Raw genomic sequence first — 16,846 nt, forward strand, 5'->3', positions numbered from 1 at the left:
AGCGAGCAGGTATCATTGGGGTACACTAGCTCACAACAGGAACAAATAGAGATTTTACTGGTGTCCGCTCAAGCAAATCGAAGATCAACGGGACTATAAGTGATGCAAGTGAAGTGTTCATTGCAGCACTGTTCACAATAGCCAGAACCTGGTAAAACCCGAGTGCCCAAGAACAGATGAGTGGCTAAAGAAAACTTTGGTACATGTATACAATGGAATACTATGCAACTGTTAGAAAAGATGAAGTCATGAATTTTGCATATAAGTGGATCAACATGGAAAGTATCATGCTAAGTGAAATGAGTCAGAAAGACGTAGAGAGACATAGAAAGATTGCACTCATCTGTGGAATATAAAATAACAGAGTAGGAGAATAAAACCCAAGAATAGTAGAAATGAGCACCAAGAATTTGGGTCCATGGTTTGGAAGCTGGCTTCACATGTTAGGGGAAAAGGCAGTTCAGATAAAGAAGGAAACATCAAGTAACCTCCGATTGGAGGATCCTCTTGGGAGGGGAGATGCGTGCTGAAAGTAAACTATAGATTGAACAAGATGGCCAGTCAATACCCCTATTACAGACCACTACACCTCCAAAGAGAGAGAGATCAAAAGGGAATGCCCTGCCACAGCGGCAGGGGCGGGGGAGAGGGGATGGGATTGGGAGGTGGGAGGGATATAGGTACATTGTAGTAGAGAATGGACACTGGTAGATGGAGGGGTGTTCCAACATTGTATGAGGGAAACACAAGTATGAAAATGTGTAAATCTGTTACTATACTCCCACGGTGATTCATTAATTAATTAAATAAATAAATAAATTTTAAAAAAAGAAGTGAGTCACTCAGCCCACCACCAATAAGGAGAAGTGCAATTAGTCTTCACTTTGTCAAGGGATGAGAATGAAGATGGAGAATTCCCTAAAATCGGACTGGATTCCACTGGATGCCTCATGATATTCCTAAAACTATAATTAATATATTTCATTCAGTATTTCATTTCAGTTTTTAGAAATTCATTTCTGTGTGTGCAATAAAATTCCTTTTCTTTATATTTCACAGCTTATTGAGAAGTGGTACCATAATTAAATTGGAACTCCCATGAAGAGAATGTAATAATGCAGTTATTAAGTAAAAGACAAAATTTTAAATAACTCAGCATAAGTTCTAGATAAGTTTACAAAGCATGAATTTGAAGAAAATATCACTATGAGATAATGTGTGTAATAATTATCAGGGAGTTATTTCATTTTCTATGATTGGTTTATGAAATGGTAGAGCACCACACTGAATCTCAATATCAACAGGATTCTTCACAAGAGACTTGTGAAATTCTCATCAACATCACAGGGAGACTGCCAGGTCGATAGTTTATTAGAAAGTTCCCAACTCATTAAATACATCTGTCAGATACTTAAGAGATATTTGGTAAGTTGTTTTTTGATAAGTCCTCAGGCCTACTCTATTCTTTATTTTCTCCAGCAATTTAATGGAATGGAGGAAATGCAATAAAAATTCACAGTTCAGAGTATAAGAATAACTCAATAAATATAATAATATTCCTATTTTGAAAATAAGAAATTAAAAGTTCCCTGTCCTCCAGCTGCAATATTAAAAAATATTTCTCATTATCTTAGATACCTGAAAACTAAAAATTATTATGTGGGGCCAGTGAAGGTACAGGAGTTGCATGCATGCTGCCAACTTTGCTTAATTTCCAGAACTAAATATTGTTTCCAGAGCACTACCAGGAATGTTCTCTGAGCTCAGAGCCAGGAATAAGTCCTGAGCATAGATAGGTGTGACCTATAATTCTCTCTGTATTACCCTCTCAAAAAAAGATCCCCCAATGAACAAAGCAAGAATGTTATTTCCATAAATTAATTAATTAATTCATGGATTAATTCATTGATTTGAATTATGGATAGAAACCTTTTTTCATTTTTTACCTTTTCTCTCCTTTCCTTTCCTTTCTTTTCTTTTCTTTTTCGAACCACACCTGATGATACTATAGTGTTACTCCTAATTCAAGAATCAATCCTGGTGGATTGTGGGAATCATATGGAATGTTGAGATCAAACCCTGGTTGGCTATTTGCAAGACAAGCACCTAATGTGATATACTCTCTTTCAGCCCCAGAAATACTACTCCGGCCAATATGTTCAACCAAACATTCTGTTTCTCTATATTTAATGTTGTTTCTGCAAATTAAAAGAAATAGCTAATAGTTAGTAGTTTCTACAGCAAATAAACCCTGCTATCTGCCTAAATTGCTTTGTATTAGAGAAAAAGACATACCTATGATTTCTAATGATGTCAAAAAACATAAAAAAGAAATTGTGAATGATGAAATCAATATTATTATCACACAAGCAAAATGGTACTAGGCTTAAAGACAATTCATTAAATATATGTGAGCAATTTTTATCTTGGAGAGTCTAAAAAAAAGTTTAGGCATTGCATGTCTCATAAGATACACAATACATATATGTTTGAACAGGTATGCGTGTAAGTGTAACATTGGGAATCAAACAGAGACCTTTAACATGCAAGGCACAAGATTTATCACTGATGCTCATACTAAGCCCAAAGATATACCTTTATTAGCAAGGACCTCATGCTCACATACCTCTGTTCTTGTCCTTGAAACCCATGAAATAAGTATAAACATACAGGACATACTTTATGCACAAGAAGATTTCTAATTGATTCCTTTAAATCTCTGACTATAGTTACTCTTCTTTTTACATTACAAGTCACAAATTGTGAATTTCCAAACATAACACATGGATTCCTATATAAGGAAAGCAGATACAAACCAGAGTTTCCAGTACCTGTAGGAAAACAGTACTACTATAGATGTCATGAAAATTTTGCGACGCCTTCCGACTCCACCTGGGAATACATCAAGTGCACACAAACAGGATGGAAGCCAGAAGTGCCTTGCCGCAGTGAGTCACTGTCACTGTCACTGTCATCCCATTGCTCATGTATATGTTCAAGAGGGCACCAGTAACATCTCTCACTGAGAGACTTATTGTTACTGTTTTTGGCATATCCAATATGCACGGGTAGCTTGACAGGCTCTGCTGCATCGCAGTGAGTAAATGTTGTTTTGATTGTGTATGTTGCAATAAGACAATGAGATGAGATTTGATGTGGATGGGAGTGGAGAAAATCTTCCCAGCAGTGTTGGGGCTACCCGGGCTATATGCAGTTTATGCAGGATCGGGGACGCAACCCAGAACCTAGTACATGCCAGGCCTGCATTCCAGCTCTTTGGACCTTTTCCCCACATCCCAGCGTTGAGGAGGCAAAGTAAGTCTTTGTACTAGGATTGTTTCTTCATGGAAAATTATCTAGAATATCAATAGAAAATTTATAACTGTAACGTATACATATTTTAACTACAAAAAAAGATAAATATAGTGAAAATTAATTTGTCTTTTAAAAAAATACTGTATAGGGGCTAGAGTGATTGCACAGCCGGTAGTGCGTTTCCCTTGCACACGGTTGGCCTGGGTTCAATTCCCAACATCCCCAATGGTCCCCTGAACACCGCCAGGAGTAATTCCTGAATTCAAAGACAGGAGTAACCCCTGTACATCCCCAGGTGTAACTCAAAAAGCAAACAAAATTTATTGTATACTAAGAAGCATTAGATAATCCCTATGCTTATGCATCCTCAGCTGACACTGAGGTGAAATTACTAAACTTTTATTTTTCATTTTAATAATCATTAGGAAAATGCTTCTTCAATTTTTTGGAAAATGGAAAGTGGTCACGGAGATCAAAAGAATATTTCCAAGGTGAATCGATGATACCTGAGTGCAATCCTGGCTTTAGTCTTCCAAATGGGCAGATAGTCATGACATGTACAGAGAATGGCTGGTCCCCTCCTCCCATATGCGTTCAAATCAGTAAGTAAAGGGGTCTGAGCGGCAAATGTACATTTGTTTTTATGTTTTTAAATTAACTTGTATCAATAGCACATAGTTCATATGTGTAATTGATACTTTCTTATTTTTCTGCTTATAAAACTTCCTTGGGCTGGAGCAGTAACACAGTGGGTAGGGCGTTTGCACACATTTATGGAATATAAAATAGCATAACATGACTGACACTCAAGGACATTAGAGAAAAGGACCAGGAAGACTGGGAGAGAAGGGAAGCTGGAATAGAGAAGGGAACGCTAAGTCACTGATGGTTGAAGGGATCATTCGGGATGGGAGATATGTGCTGAAAGTAAATAAAGGACAAAACGTGATAGCCTCTCAGTATCTACATTGTATACCATAGAGCCCCAAATTAGAGAGAGAGTATGGGGGAAATTGTCTGCCACAGAGGCTGGAGAGTTTGGAAAAGGGAGAAGGCTATACATGGGACATTATTGGTGAAGAATGTGCACTGTGGGAAGGATGGGTGTTTGATCATTCTATGACTGAAACTCGAACATGAAAGCTTTGTAATCGTTTCTCACAGTGATTCAATTAAAATAATGAAAAAATTAACCATGCAATCATACAGTTTTTTTTTTATGTGGATAGATCTTGTGTATTGTGCTCATTGAACTTAGTCAGGGGAGAAGGGAAGAAAGAATGATCTCTTTCATCTGCAGGACATGAACAAATATAGTAGGGAAATAACACATGCATTCTATAAGCTTTTAAAAAAATATTCCATATTTGAAAGAATTTATTCTGGAATATAAAATTCAGCTATGAATTCCTTTTTTAACTCATGCCTTAATTCTTCTTTTAAAATAAAAGAATTCCCACTGTGTAAGTCCTCCTGCTGACTTATTTCAATCAATACAGTTTCATCACAGAATGTTCTATCTCAGGGCTGAAGCAACAGCACAGCAGGTAGAGCATCTGCTTTTCACATAGCTGACCAGGTTCAATTCCCATGATCCATAAGGTCCCCTGTGCACCGCCAGGAGTAATTCCTGAGTGAAAAGGCAGGAGTAAACCCTGTGCATCGCCAGGTGTGACTCAAAAAGAAAAAAAAATTATTGTATAGTTAAGAAGCATTAGATATTCCCTATGCTTATTTATCCTCAGCTCACACTTATGTAAAATTACTAAACTTTTATTTTTCATTTTAATATTCATTAGGAAAATGCCTCTTCAATTTTTTGGAAAATGGAAAGTGGTCATGGAGATCAAAAACATATTACCAAGGTGAATCGATGATACCTGAGTGCAATCCTGGCTTTAGTCTTCCAAATGGGCAGACAGTCATGACATGTACAGAGAATGGCTGGTCCCCTCCTCCCAAATGCGTCCGAATCAGTAAGTAAAGGAGTCTGAGCTGCCAGTTTACATTTGTTTTTATGTTTTTAAATTAACTTGTATCAATTGCACATAGTTCATATGTGTAATTGATACTTTCTTATTTTTCTGCTTATAAAACTTCCTTGGGCTGGAGTGATAACACAGCGGATAAGGCGTTTGACTTGCACGCAGCCAACCCAAGTTTGATTCCTCCGCCCCTCTTGGAGAGTCTAGCAAGCTATGATAAGTATTTCCTCCGCAAGGCAGAGCCTGGCAAGCTACCCATGGTGTATTAGATATGCCAAAAAACAGTAACAAGTCTTACAATAGAGATGTTACTGGTGCCCGCTTGAGCAAATCAAAGAACAACGAGATGACAGTGACACAGCGATAGAACATTCTTAATTTTAAACTTATGTTTCATTTTAAACTTATATTTTATTTTTCTGTTCATACACTCTTCTTATTTTACTTATTTATTTATTTATTTATTTATGTTTAATTTATTTATTATTGAGTCACAGTGAGGGTACAGTTACAGATTTATACATTTGCGTGCTCATATTTCCCTCATACAAAGTTCGAGAACCCGTCCCTTCATCAGTGCCCATTCTCCACCACATATAAACCCAGCATCCCTCCCACCCACCCCCAATCCCATCTCCCTCACCCTACCCTGCCACTGTGGCAGCATATTCCCTTTTGTTCTCTCTGTCTCTAATTAGGTGTTGTGCTTTGCAATAAAGGTGTTGAGTGGCCATTGTGTTCAGTCTTTAGTCTACATTCAGCAGGCATCACCCTTCCCCTGCATGGCCTCCAACCACATTTTACTTGATGTTGCCTTCTCTATCTGAGTTGCTCTCTCCCCAAAACGTTAGGCCAGCTTCCAAGCCATGGAGTCAACCTCCTGATACTTATTTCTACTATTCTTGGGTGTTAGTCTCCTACTCTGTTATTCTATATTCCACAGATGAGTTCAATCTTTCTATGTCTGTCTCTCTCTTTCTGACTCATTTCACTTAGCATGATACTTTCCATGTTGATCCACTTATATGCAAACTTCATGACCTCATTTTTTCTAACAGCTACATAGTATTCCATTGTATAGATGTACAAGAGTTTCTTCAACCAGTCATCTGTTCTAGGGCACTCGGGTTTTTTCCAGATTCTGGCTATTGTAAATAGCGCTGCGATGAACATATGAGTGCAGATGTCATTTCCATTATAACTTTTTGCTTTTCTGGGATATATTTCCAGCAGTGGTATTGCTGGGTCTAATGGGAGCTCAATTTCTAATTTTTTGAGAATCGTCCATGTTGTTTTCCAAAAGGGCTGAACCAGTCGGCATTCCCACCAGCAGTGTAGAAGGGTCCCTTTCTCTCCACAACCTTTCCTACAGCGGTTGCTTTTGTTCTTTTTGCTTTTGTTGCTTTTGTTCTTTGCCAGTCTCTGTGGTGTGAGGTGGTATCTCATGGTTATTTTGATCTGTATCTCCCTGATGATTAGTGATGCAGAGCACTTTTTCATGTGCCTTTTGGCCATTCGTATCTCCTTTTTGGGAAAGTTTTTGTTCATTTCTTCACCCCATTTTCTGATGGGGTTGGATATTTTCTTCTTGTAAAGTTGAACCAGTGCTTTATATACCCTTGACATCAACCCCTTTTCGGGTGGCTATTGGGTGAATATCCTTTCCCATTCTATAGATTGTCTTTGCATTTTGGTCACTGTATCTTTTGCGGTGCAGAAGCTTTTAAGTTTAATGTAGTCCCATTTGTTGATCTTTGTTTCCACTTAGTTGGCCAGTTGCATGTCATCTTTGAAGACACCTTTATCTTCAATATAGTAGAGGGTTTTGCCGACCTTCTCTTCAATGTACCTTATGGTTTGTGGTTTGATGTTGAGGTCTTTAATCCATTTTGATCTGACTTTTGTGCATGGTGTCAGGTCGAGGTCTAAGCCCATTCTTTTGCATGTAGTTGTCCAGTTGTGCCAGCACCATTTGGAGGCTTTCCTTGCTCCACTTCACATTTCTTGCACCACTTCACATTTCTTGCGCCCTTATCAAAGATTAGATGATCATACATTTGGGGTTGTGTGTAGAGATATTCCACCATGTTCCATTGGTCTGTAGCTATGCCTTTGTTCCAGTACCATGGTGTTTTAATTGTTACCGCTTTGTAGTAGAGTTTAAGGTTGCGGAGGGTGATGCCTCCCATCATCTTTTTCCCAAGAATTGTTTTAGCTATCCGTGGGAATTTGTTGTTCCATATAAATTTTAGGATTGCTTGATCCATTTCTTTGAAGAATGTCATGGGTATCCTTATAGGGATCATGTTGAATCTGTATAATGCTTTGGGAGTATTGCCATTTTGACAATATTAATTCTCACTATCCATGAACAGGGTATATGTTTCCATTTCCTCATATCCTCTTTTATTTCATGGAGTAGTGTTTTATAGTTTTCTTTGTAGAGGTCTTTTACTTCCTTGGTTAAGCTGATTCCGAGGTACTTGATTTTCTGGGGCACAATTGTGAATGGGATTGCTTTTTTCATGTCCCTTTCCTCTGCCTATTGTTTGTGTATAGGAAGGCCATGGATTTTTGGGTATTGATTTTGTAGCCTGCAACTTTAATGTATAATTATATTGTTTCTAAGAGTTTCTTAGTAGAGGCTTTAGGCTTCTCTAGGTATAGTATCATATCGTCTGTGAATAGTGAGAGTTTGATTTCTTCCTTTCCTATCTGGATGCCCATAATTTCTTGTCTAACAGCTATCACAAATACTTCCAAGACTATATTGAACAGAAGTGGTGAGAGTGGGAATCCTTGTCTTGTGCCTGATCTTAGAGGAAAGGCCCTTAGTTTTTCTCCATTGATGATAATGCTTGCCATAGGTTCGTGGTAGATGGCTTCGACTATCTTGAGGAAAGTTCCTCCAAAACCCATTTTGGTGAGGATTTTCATCATGAACGGATGTTGGATCTTGTCAAATGCTTTCTCTGCATCTATTAATATGATCGTATGGTTTTTATCTTTACTTTTGTTGATAGATGGATTATGTTGATTGATTTCCGAATGTTAAAACATCCTTGCATCCCTGGGATGCATTCCACTTGGTCATGGTGTATGATCTTTTTGATGAGTTGTTGGATCCTATTTGCTAATATTTTGTTGAGGATCTTCTCATCGGTGTTCATCTGGGATATTTGTCTATAATTTTCTTTCTTTCTTGTCTTCGTTTGCTTTTGGTATTAGGGAGATATGTGTGTGCTTCATAGAAACTGTTTGGGAGAGTTCCTGTTTTTTCAATTTCCTGGAAAAGGTTGAGGAGAACTGGCAACAAGTCTTCTTTAGATGTTTGGAAGAATTCGCCTGTGAATCCATCTGGACCTGGGCTTTTGTTTTTGGGGAAATTTTTGATTACCGTTTCAATTTCCATAATATTAATGAGTCTATTCAGGTATTCCAAGTCTTCTTTGTTCATTCTTTTGAGAGTGTAGGAATCAAGAATTCATCCATTTCTTTTAGGTTCTTTTGTTTCGTAGCATACAAGCTTTCGAAGTAATCTCTGACAATCTTTTGAATTTCATTGGTTTCTATTGTGATGTCCCCCCTTTCATTTCTGATTCGGTTTATTAGGGTCCTCTCTCTGTTTCTTTTTGAGTCTTTCTAGTGGTTTGTAAATCTTGTTTATTTTCTCAAAGAGCCAGATTTGGTTTCATTGATCTTTCGGATTGTTTTCTGGGCTTCCATGTCGTTAATTTTTGCTCTAATTTTTATTATTTCTTTCTTTCGGTGTAGTTTGGGTTCCTTTTTCTGATCCTTTTCTAAGGCCTTGAGCTGTGAAGACAAGCTATCTATGTAGACCCTTTCTTTCTTCCTAAGGAATGCTTGCAGAGCTACAATTTTTCCCCTTAACACAGCTTTATCTGAGTCCCATAGGTTTTGGTAGCGTGTGTCTTCTTTTTCATTTGTTTCGAGTTATCTTGTGATTTCTTCCTTGATTTCCTTGCTGACCCACTTGTTGTTCAACATTGAGCTGTTTAATTTCCAGGTGTTTGCTTTGATTCTCTGCGTCTGTGTGTGATTAGCTTCTATCTTCAGTGCATAGTGGTCTGAGAAGATAGTTGATACAATTTCTATTTTTCTGATTTTATTGAGGTATGTTTTGTGACCTAGTACATGGTCTGTTTTGGAGAATGTTCTATGTGCACTGGAAAAGAATGTGTATTCTTTCTTTTTGGGGTGTAAAGCTTTGCATAGGTCTATTAGGTCTCTCTCTTCTATTTCTTTCTTCAGAGTCGGTGTTTCCTTGCTGAGTTTTGTTCTTGTCGATCTATCCAGAGGTGATAGGGCAGTGTTGAAGTCTCCGACTACTATTGTGCTGTTAGCGATATCCTTTTTAAAGTCTGTCAGGAGTTGTTTTAAGTATTTAGCCTGTCTCTCATTAGGTGCATATAGGTTTAAGAGTGTGATTTCTTCCTGTTGTACATATCCCTTGATAAATAGGAAGTGACCTTCATTGTCCCTCCTAATCTTTTCAACCTGCAATCTATGTTGTCCGATACTAGTATTGCCACCCCAGCTTTATTGAGGGAGTTGTTTGCTTGTGGGATAATTTCCCACCCTTTGACTTTGAGTCTGTGTTTGCCCTGACTGTTCAGGTGTGTTTTTTGTAGGCAGTATGAGGATGGACTCTTTGGAGATTTTGGAATCGTTTCTTCATCTTCTCTTCATGGAGGGGATTTTAGCTGTTTCTTCATATTGTTGTGGAAGTCTAGAGTTGTAGCCTTCTAGTTGTCTATCCCTATTCCTTCTTTCTGCAGGGGCGATGCTGTTAGTGCTAAGTTGATGTTGGAGGCTTTATACCAATTCCAGAATACTTTCTTATTCTCACAATCTCCTCTTGGTTTATGTGGGGCCTTTAGTGATGACTTAAGGCCATGCTGTCTTTATGAGGAGTTGTGGAGATTCTATTATCCACTGACAGCTTTTGGGAAGTACAACTCAGCTAAGGGACTATTTTTGCAAAAAATGATTCAGATGAACAGGGTGATATTCAAAGAAACAGGTTATAGAGTATGTAATGTAAGAAAAATTGAAACTGCGGCCACATAAGCGGCTGACACTCTGTCAAGTGACCACGCCCCCTTTGAGGCTACGCCTCTGAGCTACAGGCCACGCCCCAAGTAAACTTTTTGGGGGGCAGGGCCGGGTAGTCTGGTGGCAGAGTGCCCCTTGGGTCGGTAGGTGGAGTCCAGATCCTCTTTGTCAGTACCTGATTGGGAGTTTCAGCATTACAGAGGAGCTGAGACGCGCGTCTATGCAGCGCAGGGAGTTGGGGGGGGGGGTTCCAGGTGAGCCCTACCCTTCTTATTTTAAACTTATGTTTTCTGTGTATGAATGGATACCATACATATTTCTTGATAAGTATGTGTCAAGAATGCAGTAAAATAGAAAAAAACGTTGAAACTTGTAGGAAAGACTCAGATAAGCAAGACGGCAGGATAGGAGTAACTTCTGCAAATGACCCGCGTGCTGACATTTACCCTGATGACTATCATTGTGGGATTCAGAGACTCTAGCAGAAATATTTTCACACAGTTGCTGAAAACTGATTCTGGCATTCCAAAAAGAGGCTCAAAAGCCATTAATGGATCCTACTAACCAGTTTTCTGACCTTCTGGAAACCCCACTTCCAAGACTCATAGAAACCCTTGCTATTGATTCTTTTCACTCATGGACCACCTAATTCCCTGCACACCTGACTCACACCCAATCCTCATGCCATGATCTGTCCCATTTTTCACTGTGAAAGCCAAGTATTTGTAGATGTCTAATATTTGCACCCAAAGAGCTAACTCTCAGTCCTCTGGAAAGGAAGAAGTCAGCGTCCAGCATTGATCTTGAGAAAACAAAGAGGATGCCACCTATAGCTGGGTTGGTTCTGCAAGTGTGAGGGAAGACTTACTTTCATGCAGCTTCTCCCAACAGGGAAAAAGACATGTCGAGTAGGAGGATTCATAAATGGAGGCTCATTAGAAGTCTTAGAAATCCTCCTATGGCTTATAGAATTTATTTCTCTCTCAAAGACCATAAGTAAACTCTGTATGAGAAAACATGAAATTGATTCCGGGTACTTGATTTTCATAGGTACTATTATGAAAGTGATTGTTTTTTAATATCTCTTCTCTTTCATAATTTGTATATTATGCAGCTGTTAGGAAAGATGAAGTCATGAAATTTGCTTATAAGTGGATGGTCATGGATAGTATGCTAAGTAGAATGATTCAGAAAGAGAGGGAAAGACATAGAATGTTTGCACACATTTATGGAATATAAAATAACATAACATGAGACTGACACCCAAGGACAATAGAGAAATAGACCAGAAAGACTGGGGGAGAAGGGAAGCTGGAATAGAGAAGGGAACGCTAAGTCACTGATGGTTGAAGGGATCATTCGGGATGGGAGATATGTGCTGAAAGTAAATAAAGGACAAAACGTGATAGCCTCTCAGTATCTACATTGTATACCATAGAGCCCCTAATTAGAGAGAGTATGGGGGAAATTGTCTGCCACAGAAGCTGGAGAGTTTAGAAAAAGGGAGAAGAGTATACAGGGGACATTGATGGTCAAGAATGTGCACTGTGGGAAGGATGGGTGTTTGATCATTCTATGACTGAAACTCGAACATGAAAGCTTTGTAATCGTATCTCACAGTGATTCAATTAAAAAATTAAAAAAGAACCCCATGAAACCATACAGTTTGTTTTCATGTGGATAGATCTTGTGTATTGTGCTCATTGAACTTAGTCAGTGGAGAAGGGAAAAAAGAATGATCTGTCTCATCTGCAGGACATGAACAAATATAGTAGGGAATAACAAATGCATTCTTCTAAGCTTTTTCAAAAAATATTCCGCTTGTGAAAGAATTTAGTCTTGAACACTATATACATGAAATTCAGCTATGAATTCCTTTTTTAACTCATGCCTTAATTCTTCTTTTAAAATAAAAGAATTCCCACAGTGTAAGTCCTCCTTCTGACTTATTTCTATCAACACAGTTTCATCACAGAATGCTCTATCTCAGGACTGGAGCAATAGCACAACCGGTAGGGCATTTGCCTTGCACGCAGCCGACCCAGGTTCAATTCCCATGATCCATACGGTCCCCTGAGCACCGCAAAGGGTAATTCTGAGTGCAGAGCCAGGAGTAACCCCTGTGCATTACAGGGTTGACTCAAAAAGAAAAAAATATTTAGAATGCTCTATCTCATATGTGTGCTATGAGGAAACCATGTAGGGAACCATCAAAGGGCCAAAGTCAAGAGAGAGGAAGGATAGAAGTGGTTTTCAGTAGGAATATTGTCACTGGGTGAGGGATGAGTAGGATAAACTAGAGAAGGGAGTACTAGGACAATAGAAGGGGGAAAGTGCCAGCAGCAGAGGCAGGCTGGGGTTGGATGGAAAACTGGGGACCCTGCTGGAGGATAGTGCATTGGAAAAGGGATAAAACTCTACATGCCTGGAACAAAAATGGAATACAACAATTTTTTAAATTGAATATTATCAATAAAAGTTAGCAATTTTAAACCAAAATAAGTGTTTTATTAATAGACTGAGACCATAGTATGTGTCATCTACCTCCATCCACATTGAAGCAAATTGCAGGATGTCACCAGTTCATATAGCTGAGCAGTCTTCTGTTTTGCATACGGACTTTTGTTTCTTTATCCACTCCTCTATTCTTAGGTATGTGGGCTTTTCCTGGAACTTGGCTATTCTGGATCACCCTATATTAAATACAAAAGTGCAAATGTCTTTTCTCACAATAGTGTTTTTGAAGCCTTAGGATATATGCAAGAAGTGGAATTGCCGGTGTGGAGGTCGATGTGGAGGTCTCGTTCTGTTCAGCAGGGAGAACCCTTCATGGGGCTGGGAAGGGGACGCAGCTGAATGAAAAGATGCAGAGCCCGGAGGAGGGAGAAAAGGCATTGATTCTGAGGCAGTTATTATTTATACCTCCCTGCTGGGAGGAGGTGGTATAGTATGCATGCCTGCACCCCCAATTGAAATGCAGGGTGTGGCATGGGCTTTGGCTAATAATAAACAAATTCTGATAGGATAAGATCAGTAAGATTAGGAGTGGCAACATTTGCTAGGTGTGGCATGGGGTTAGCTAGTGATAAACAAATAGTGACAGGATAAGATCAGTAAGATAAAATGGCTCCCTACATGCTGGTTGTTATTATTTTCAAAAGACGCTGAACCAAGGATCATTCTCATCAACAGCGCATGAGGGTTCCTTTTCTATACATTCTTGTCAGCACTGGTTTATTCGCATCTTTTTAACAGGTCCTAGTCTTACTGGTGGGAAGTCATATCTTGACTTGCATTTCCCTGATAAAGATAATTTGGGTAAAGAAAAGTTTCTCATCTTCTCTTTCCTGAAACTGCTTTGGCTATTCTGGAAAATTTATTACTACATTTAACCTATAACTTCTATATCATTAAAACTACCTTACAAATCAGTACAGTCCTTTTATGTATGTCCCTCTATTTCTCACTCATTTCACTTAGCATGATACTCTCCATATGTATCCATTTATAAGCAAATTTCATGACAGCTGTATAGTATTCCATTGTGTAGATGTACCAATGTTTCTTTAACCAGTCCTCTGTTCTAGGACACTTTGGTTGCTTCCAGATTTTGGCTATTGTGAACCGTGGTACAATGAAAAAAATTAGGTACAGATGTCATTTTTACTGTATTTTTTTTGCATTCTCGGGATATATTCCCGGAAGTGGTATTGTTGGGTCATATGGAAACTCAATTTCTAGTTTTTGAAGAAAAGAATAACAATTGCAAGAAACTGACACCCAAGGACAGTAGATACAAGGGCCAGGAGGATATGAGGTCATATTCATTATCAGCAATGAAAACAAATTATCAAAAGCTTCTTTCCAGCAAGTCTTACTTTTTGGTGGGTGGGGGGGGGGAACTCCAAACAATAATACTGAGATTTTTGTTGAAATATTGAATATAATCAAAGTAGGAGAAAGTAAAGTGAAATTTATCAGCTACACAGGTGGGGTAAGGGGCTGGGGAGGGGGGTGGATGTTTACTGTTGTTCTGTGGTTCTTGGTTGTGGAATATGTGCACTGGTGAAGGGATGGGTGTTTGAGCATTGTGTAACTGAGACTTAAGCCTGAAAGCTTTGTAAATTTCCACATGGTAATTCAATAAAAATAAATAATTAAATATTTAAGTAAGTAAGTAAGTAAGTAAGTAAATAAATAAATAAAGGGCTAGGAGGATTGCCCCATAGCTGGAAGACTGCTTCAAGAGCGGAGAGAAGAAGACAGATGAAACAGAGAAGGGATCACTAAGAAAATGATGCCTGAGGAATCAGTCGGGATGGGAGATGCATGCCGGAAGTAGATAATGGACCAAACCTGAGGACCTTTCACTGTCTCTATTGCAAGCCATAATGACCGAAAGTAGAGAGAGAGTATGGAGAATATTGTCTATCATGGAGGTAAGGGGAGGGTGGGAAAGGGGGGATATACCGGATATATTCGTGCTGAGGAATATGCACTGGTGGAGGGATGGGTGTTTGACCATTGATCATTGATAGTTTGGCCATTGTATAGTTCCCTACAAGGTTTCTTCATAGCTCACATATGAGTATGATAGTTTGATAGTTACATGAAAGTTTGTAACTATCTCACGATGATTCAATAATTTTTTTTTGAAAATGCCCTACAATGGGCCAGAGAGATACTACAATGAGTAAGATGCTTATCCAACTTTTAATTGACCTGGGTTCAACAACTGACTTCCCATATGGTCCTTTGAACACTGCCTGGAATTTATACCTGAGTGCAGAGCCGGGGAGTGTCCTCTGAGCATTGCTGGGTGTGACAATCAATCAATTGAAATAATTATAAAAAGTCACATGAATATTGATAGGTATAGCACTGAATATGTAATATCACCATTTTAACTATAGTAATCCTTCAAATCATTAACAGTGTATGTGTTTCAAATTCTTTGCATTTATTTCTATTTCAATGATTGATACTTTTTTTTAATGTTTTCCATCTCTTTGGTTTAGTGAATTTCCAGGTATTAGTTTCTTTAGGGCACAGTGTGAATGACACTGTTTTATTTTTACTTTTCTCTTTTCCACTGTTAGCATGTAAAATGCAATGGATTTCTGCCACTTTCCTGTATATATATATTATTTCTAGGAGTTTTTCATAGCTTTTTTGGTTTTTATAAGTATGATATTATGTTACTTAGAAAAAGTGTGATTCATTTTCCTTTCTGGATTCCCTTTAATATCATTTCTTGTCCCGTTGCTGTGAAGACTTACAAGCTAAATGGAATTGTGGTGAGTGTAAAAATCCATTTCCTGGGCCTGATCTTTAAAGAAAATCTCTCCATCTTATGCCATTGAGTATTATTTTAGCTTGAATTTGTAAATGCCTTCCAGTAGATTGAGGAAAATTTCTCTCCCCATTTTGTTCTGGGTTTTTATCATAAATGGGTATTTTACTCTAAAAGGAAGGAACGATTAAAGTCATAGATGTAGAGAAACATTGGACGAAATTAATGTTTCCTTGCTCGTGTTGTTGTGATATACTGTATTGATTCGCATGTACTTAACCAAACCTGTCTCTGATGTCACTCCGACTTAGTCATGATTTATTATTCCCTTAATGCTTCCTGGGCTGGGGTTTGGTTCATCTTGAATTTATTGAGGATCTTCCCATCTATGTTCATCATGGGTGTTGTTCTTTAAGTTTCTTTTATATGCTGCTTCTGTCTGTTTTTGATATCAGGATAACAATGGCCTCAGAGGCAGAGCTGGAGAGATAGTACAGCAGGTAAGGCATTCTGCATGTGGCCAACCCAGGTTCAATCTCAGGAATCCATATGGTTCCCTGACTAATGCCAGGAGTAATTCCTGAGGGCAGATCCAGGAGTAAATTCTGAGCATGTAGGGGTGTGGGATCCAGACACAAAACAAAATAAAAAGTGTCCAGATAATTCCAGTTTCATTAAGCTTCTGAAAGACATTTGAGAATAAAAAAAGAAAAAGTTCTTTAACGGTTTGGAAAAATTGTCTAGTAAAATCTTTTGGTTGGGGCTCTTATTTTTAGTACTATTTTTTGTTCGTAATTTTGATTTGCTTATTTTTTCTTAGGGGGAAACTGGGCATAAAAAGTGAAGCTCAGGGGGCTGGAGAGATAGCACAGTGGGTAGGGCGTTTGCCTTGCATGCGGCCTACTCGGGTTCGATTCCGAGTATCCCATATAATCCCTTGAGCATGGCCAGGTGTAATTCCTGAGTGCAAAGCCAGGAGTAACACCTGTGTATCTCCAGGTGTGACCAAAAAACTAAAAAAAACCAAAAAACAAAAAAAACTGAAGCTCAGTGACTCAGTGGTCACACAGGAAATTCATCATCAGATATTGCAGCAGTTTAGTGTAAAACTCTGAAGACCTGATGTTGACCAGATTCTGTGAGGATAGAGATACTTGAGACACTCCAGAGAACTGTG

At 38.6% G+C, this 16,846-nt stretch overlaps 1 protein-coding gene across 1 annotated transcript in view; it reads left to right on the forward strand.

Moving 5' to 3' along the window:
* Positions 1 to 16,846, forward strand: part of LOC129406438 (complement factor H-like) — a 68,810-nt gene that overhangs the window by 9,639 nt on the left and 42,325 nt on the right. Inside the window, exons 2-3 of the mRNA XM_055144202.1 lie at positions 2,754 to 2,948; positions 5,115 to 5,291. Coding sequence (XP_055000177.1) covers positions 2,754 to 2,948; positions 5,115 to 5,291 — 372 coding nt within the window. The remainder of the gene's footprint in view (positions 1 to 2,753; positions 2,949 to 5,114; positions 5,292 to 16,846) is intronic.

Source organism: Sorex araneus, chromosome 7 (assembly GCF_027595985.1).
Source record: "Sorex araneus isolate mSorAra2 chromosome 7, mSorAra2.pri, whole genome shotgun sequence".
Classification (NCBI taxonomy): domain Eukaryota; kingdom Metazoa; phylum Chordata; class Mammalia; order Eulipotyphla; family Soricidae; genus Sorex; species Sorex araneus.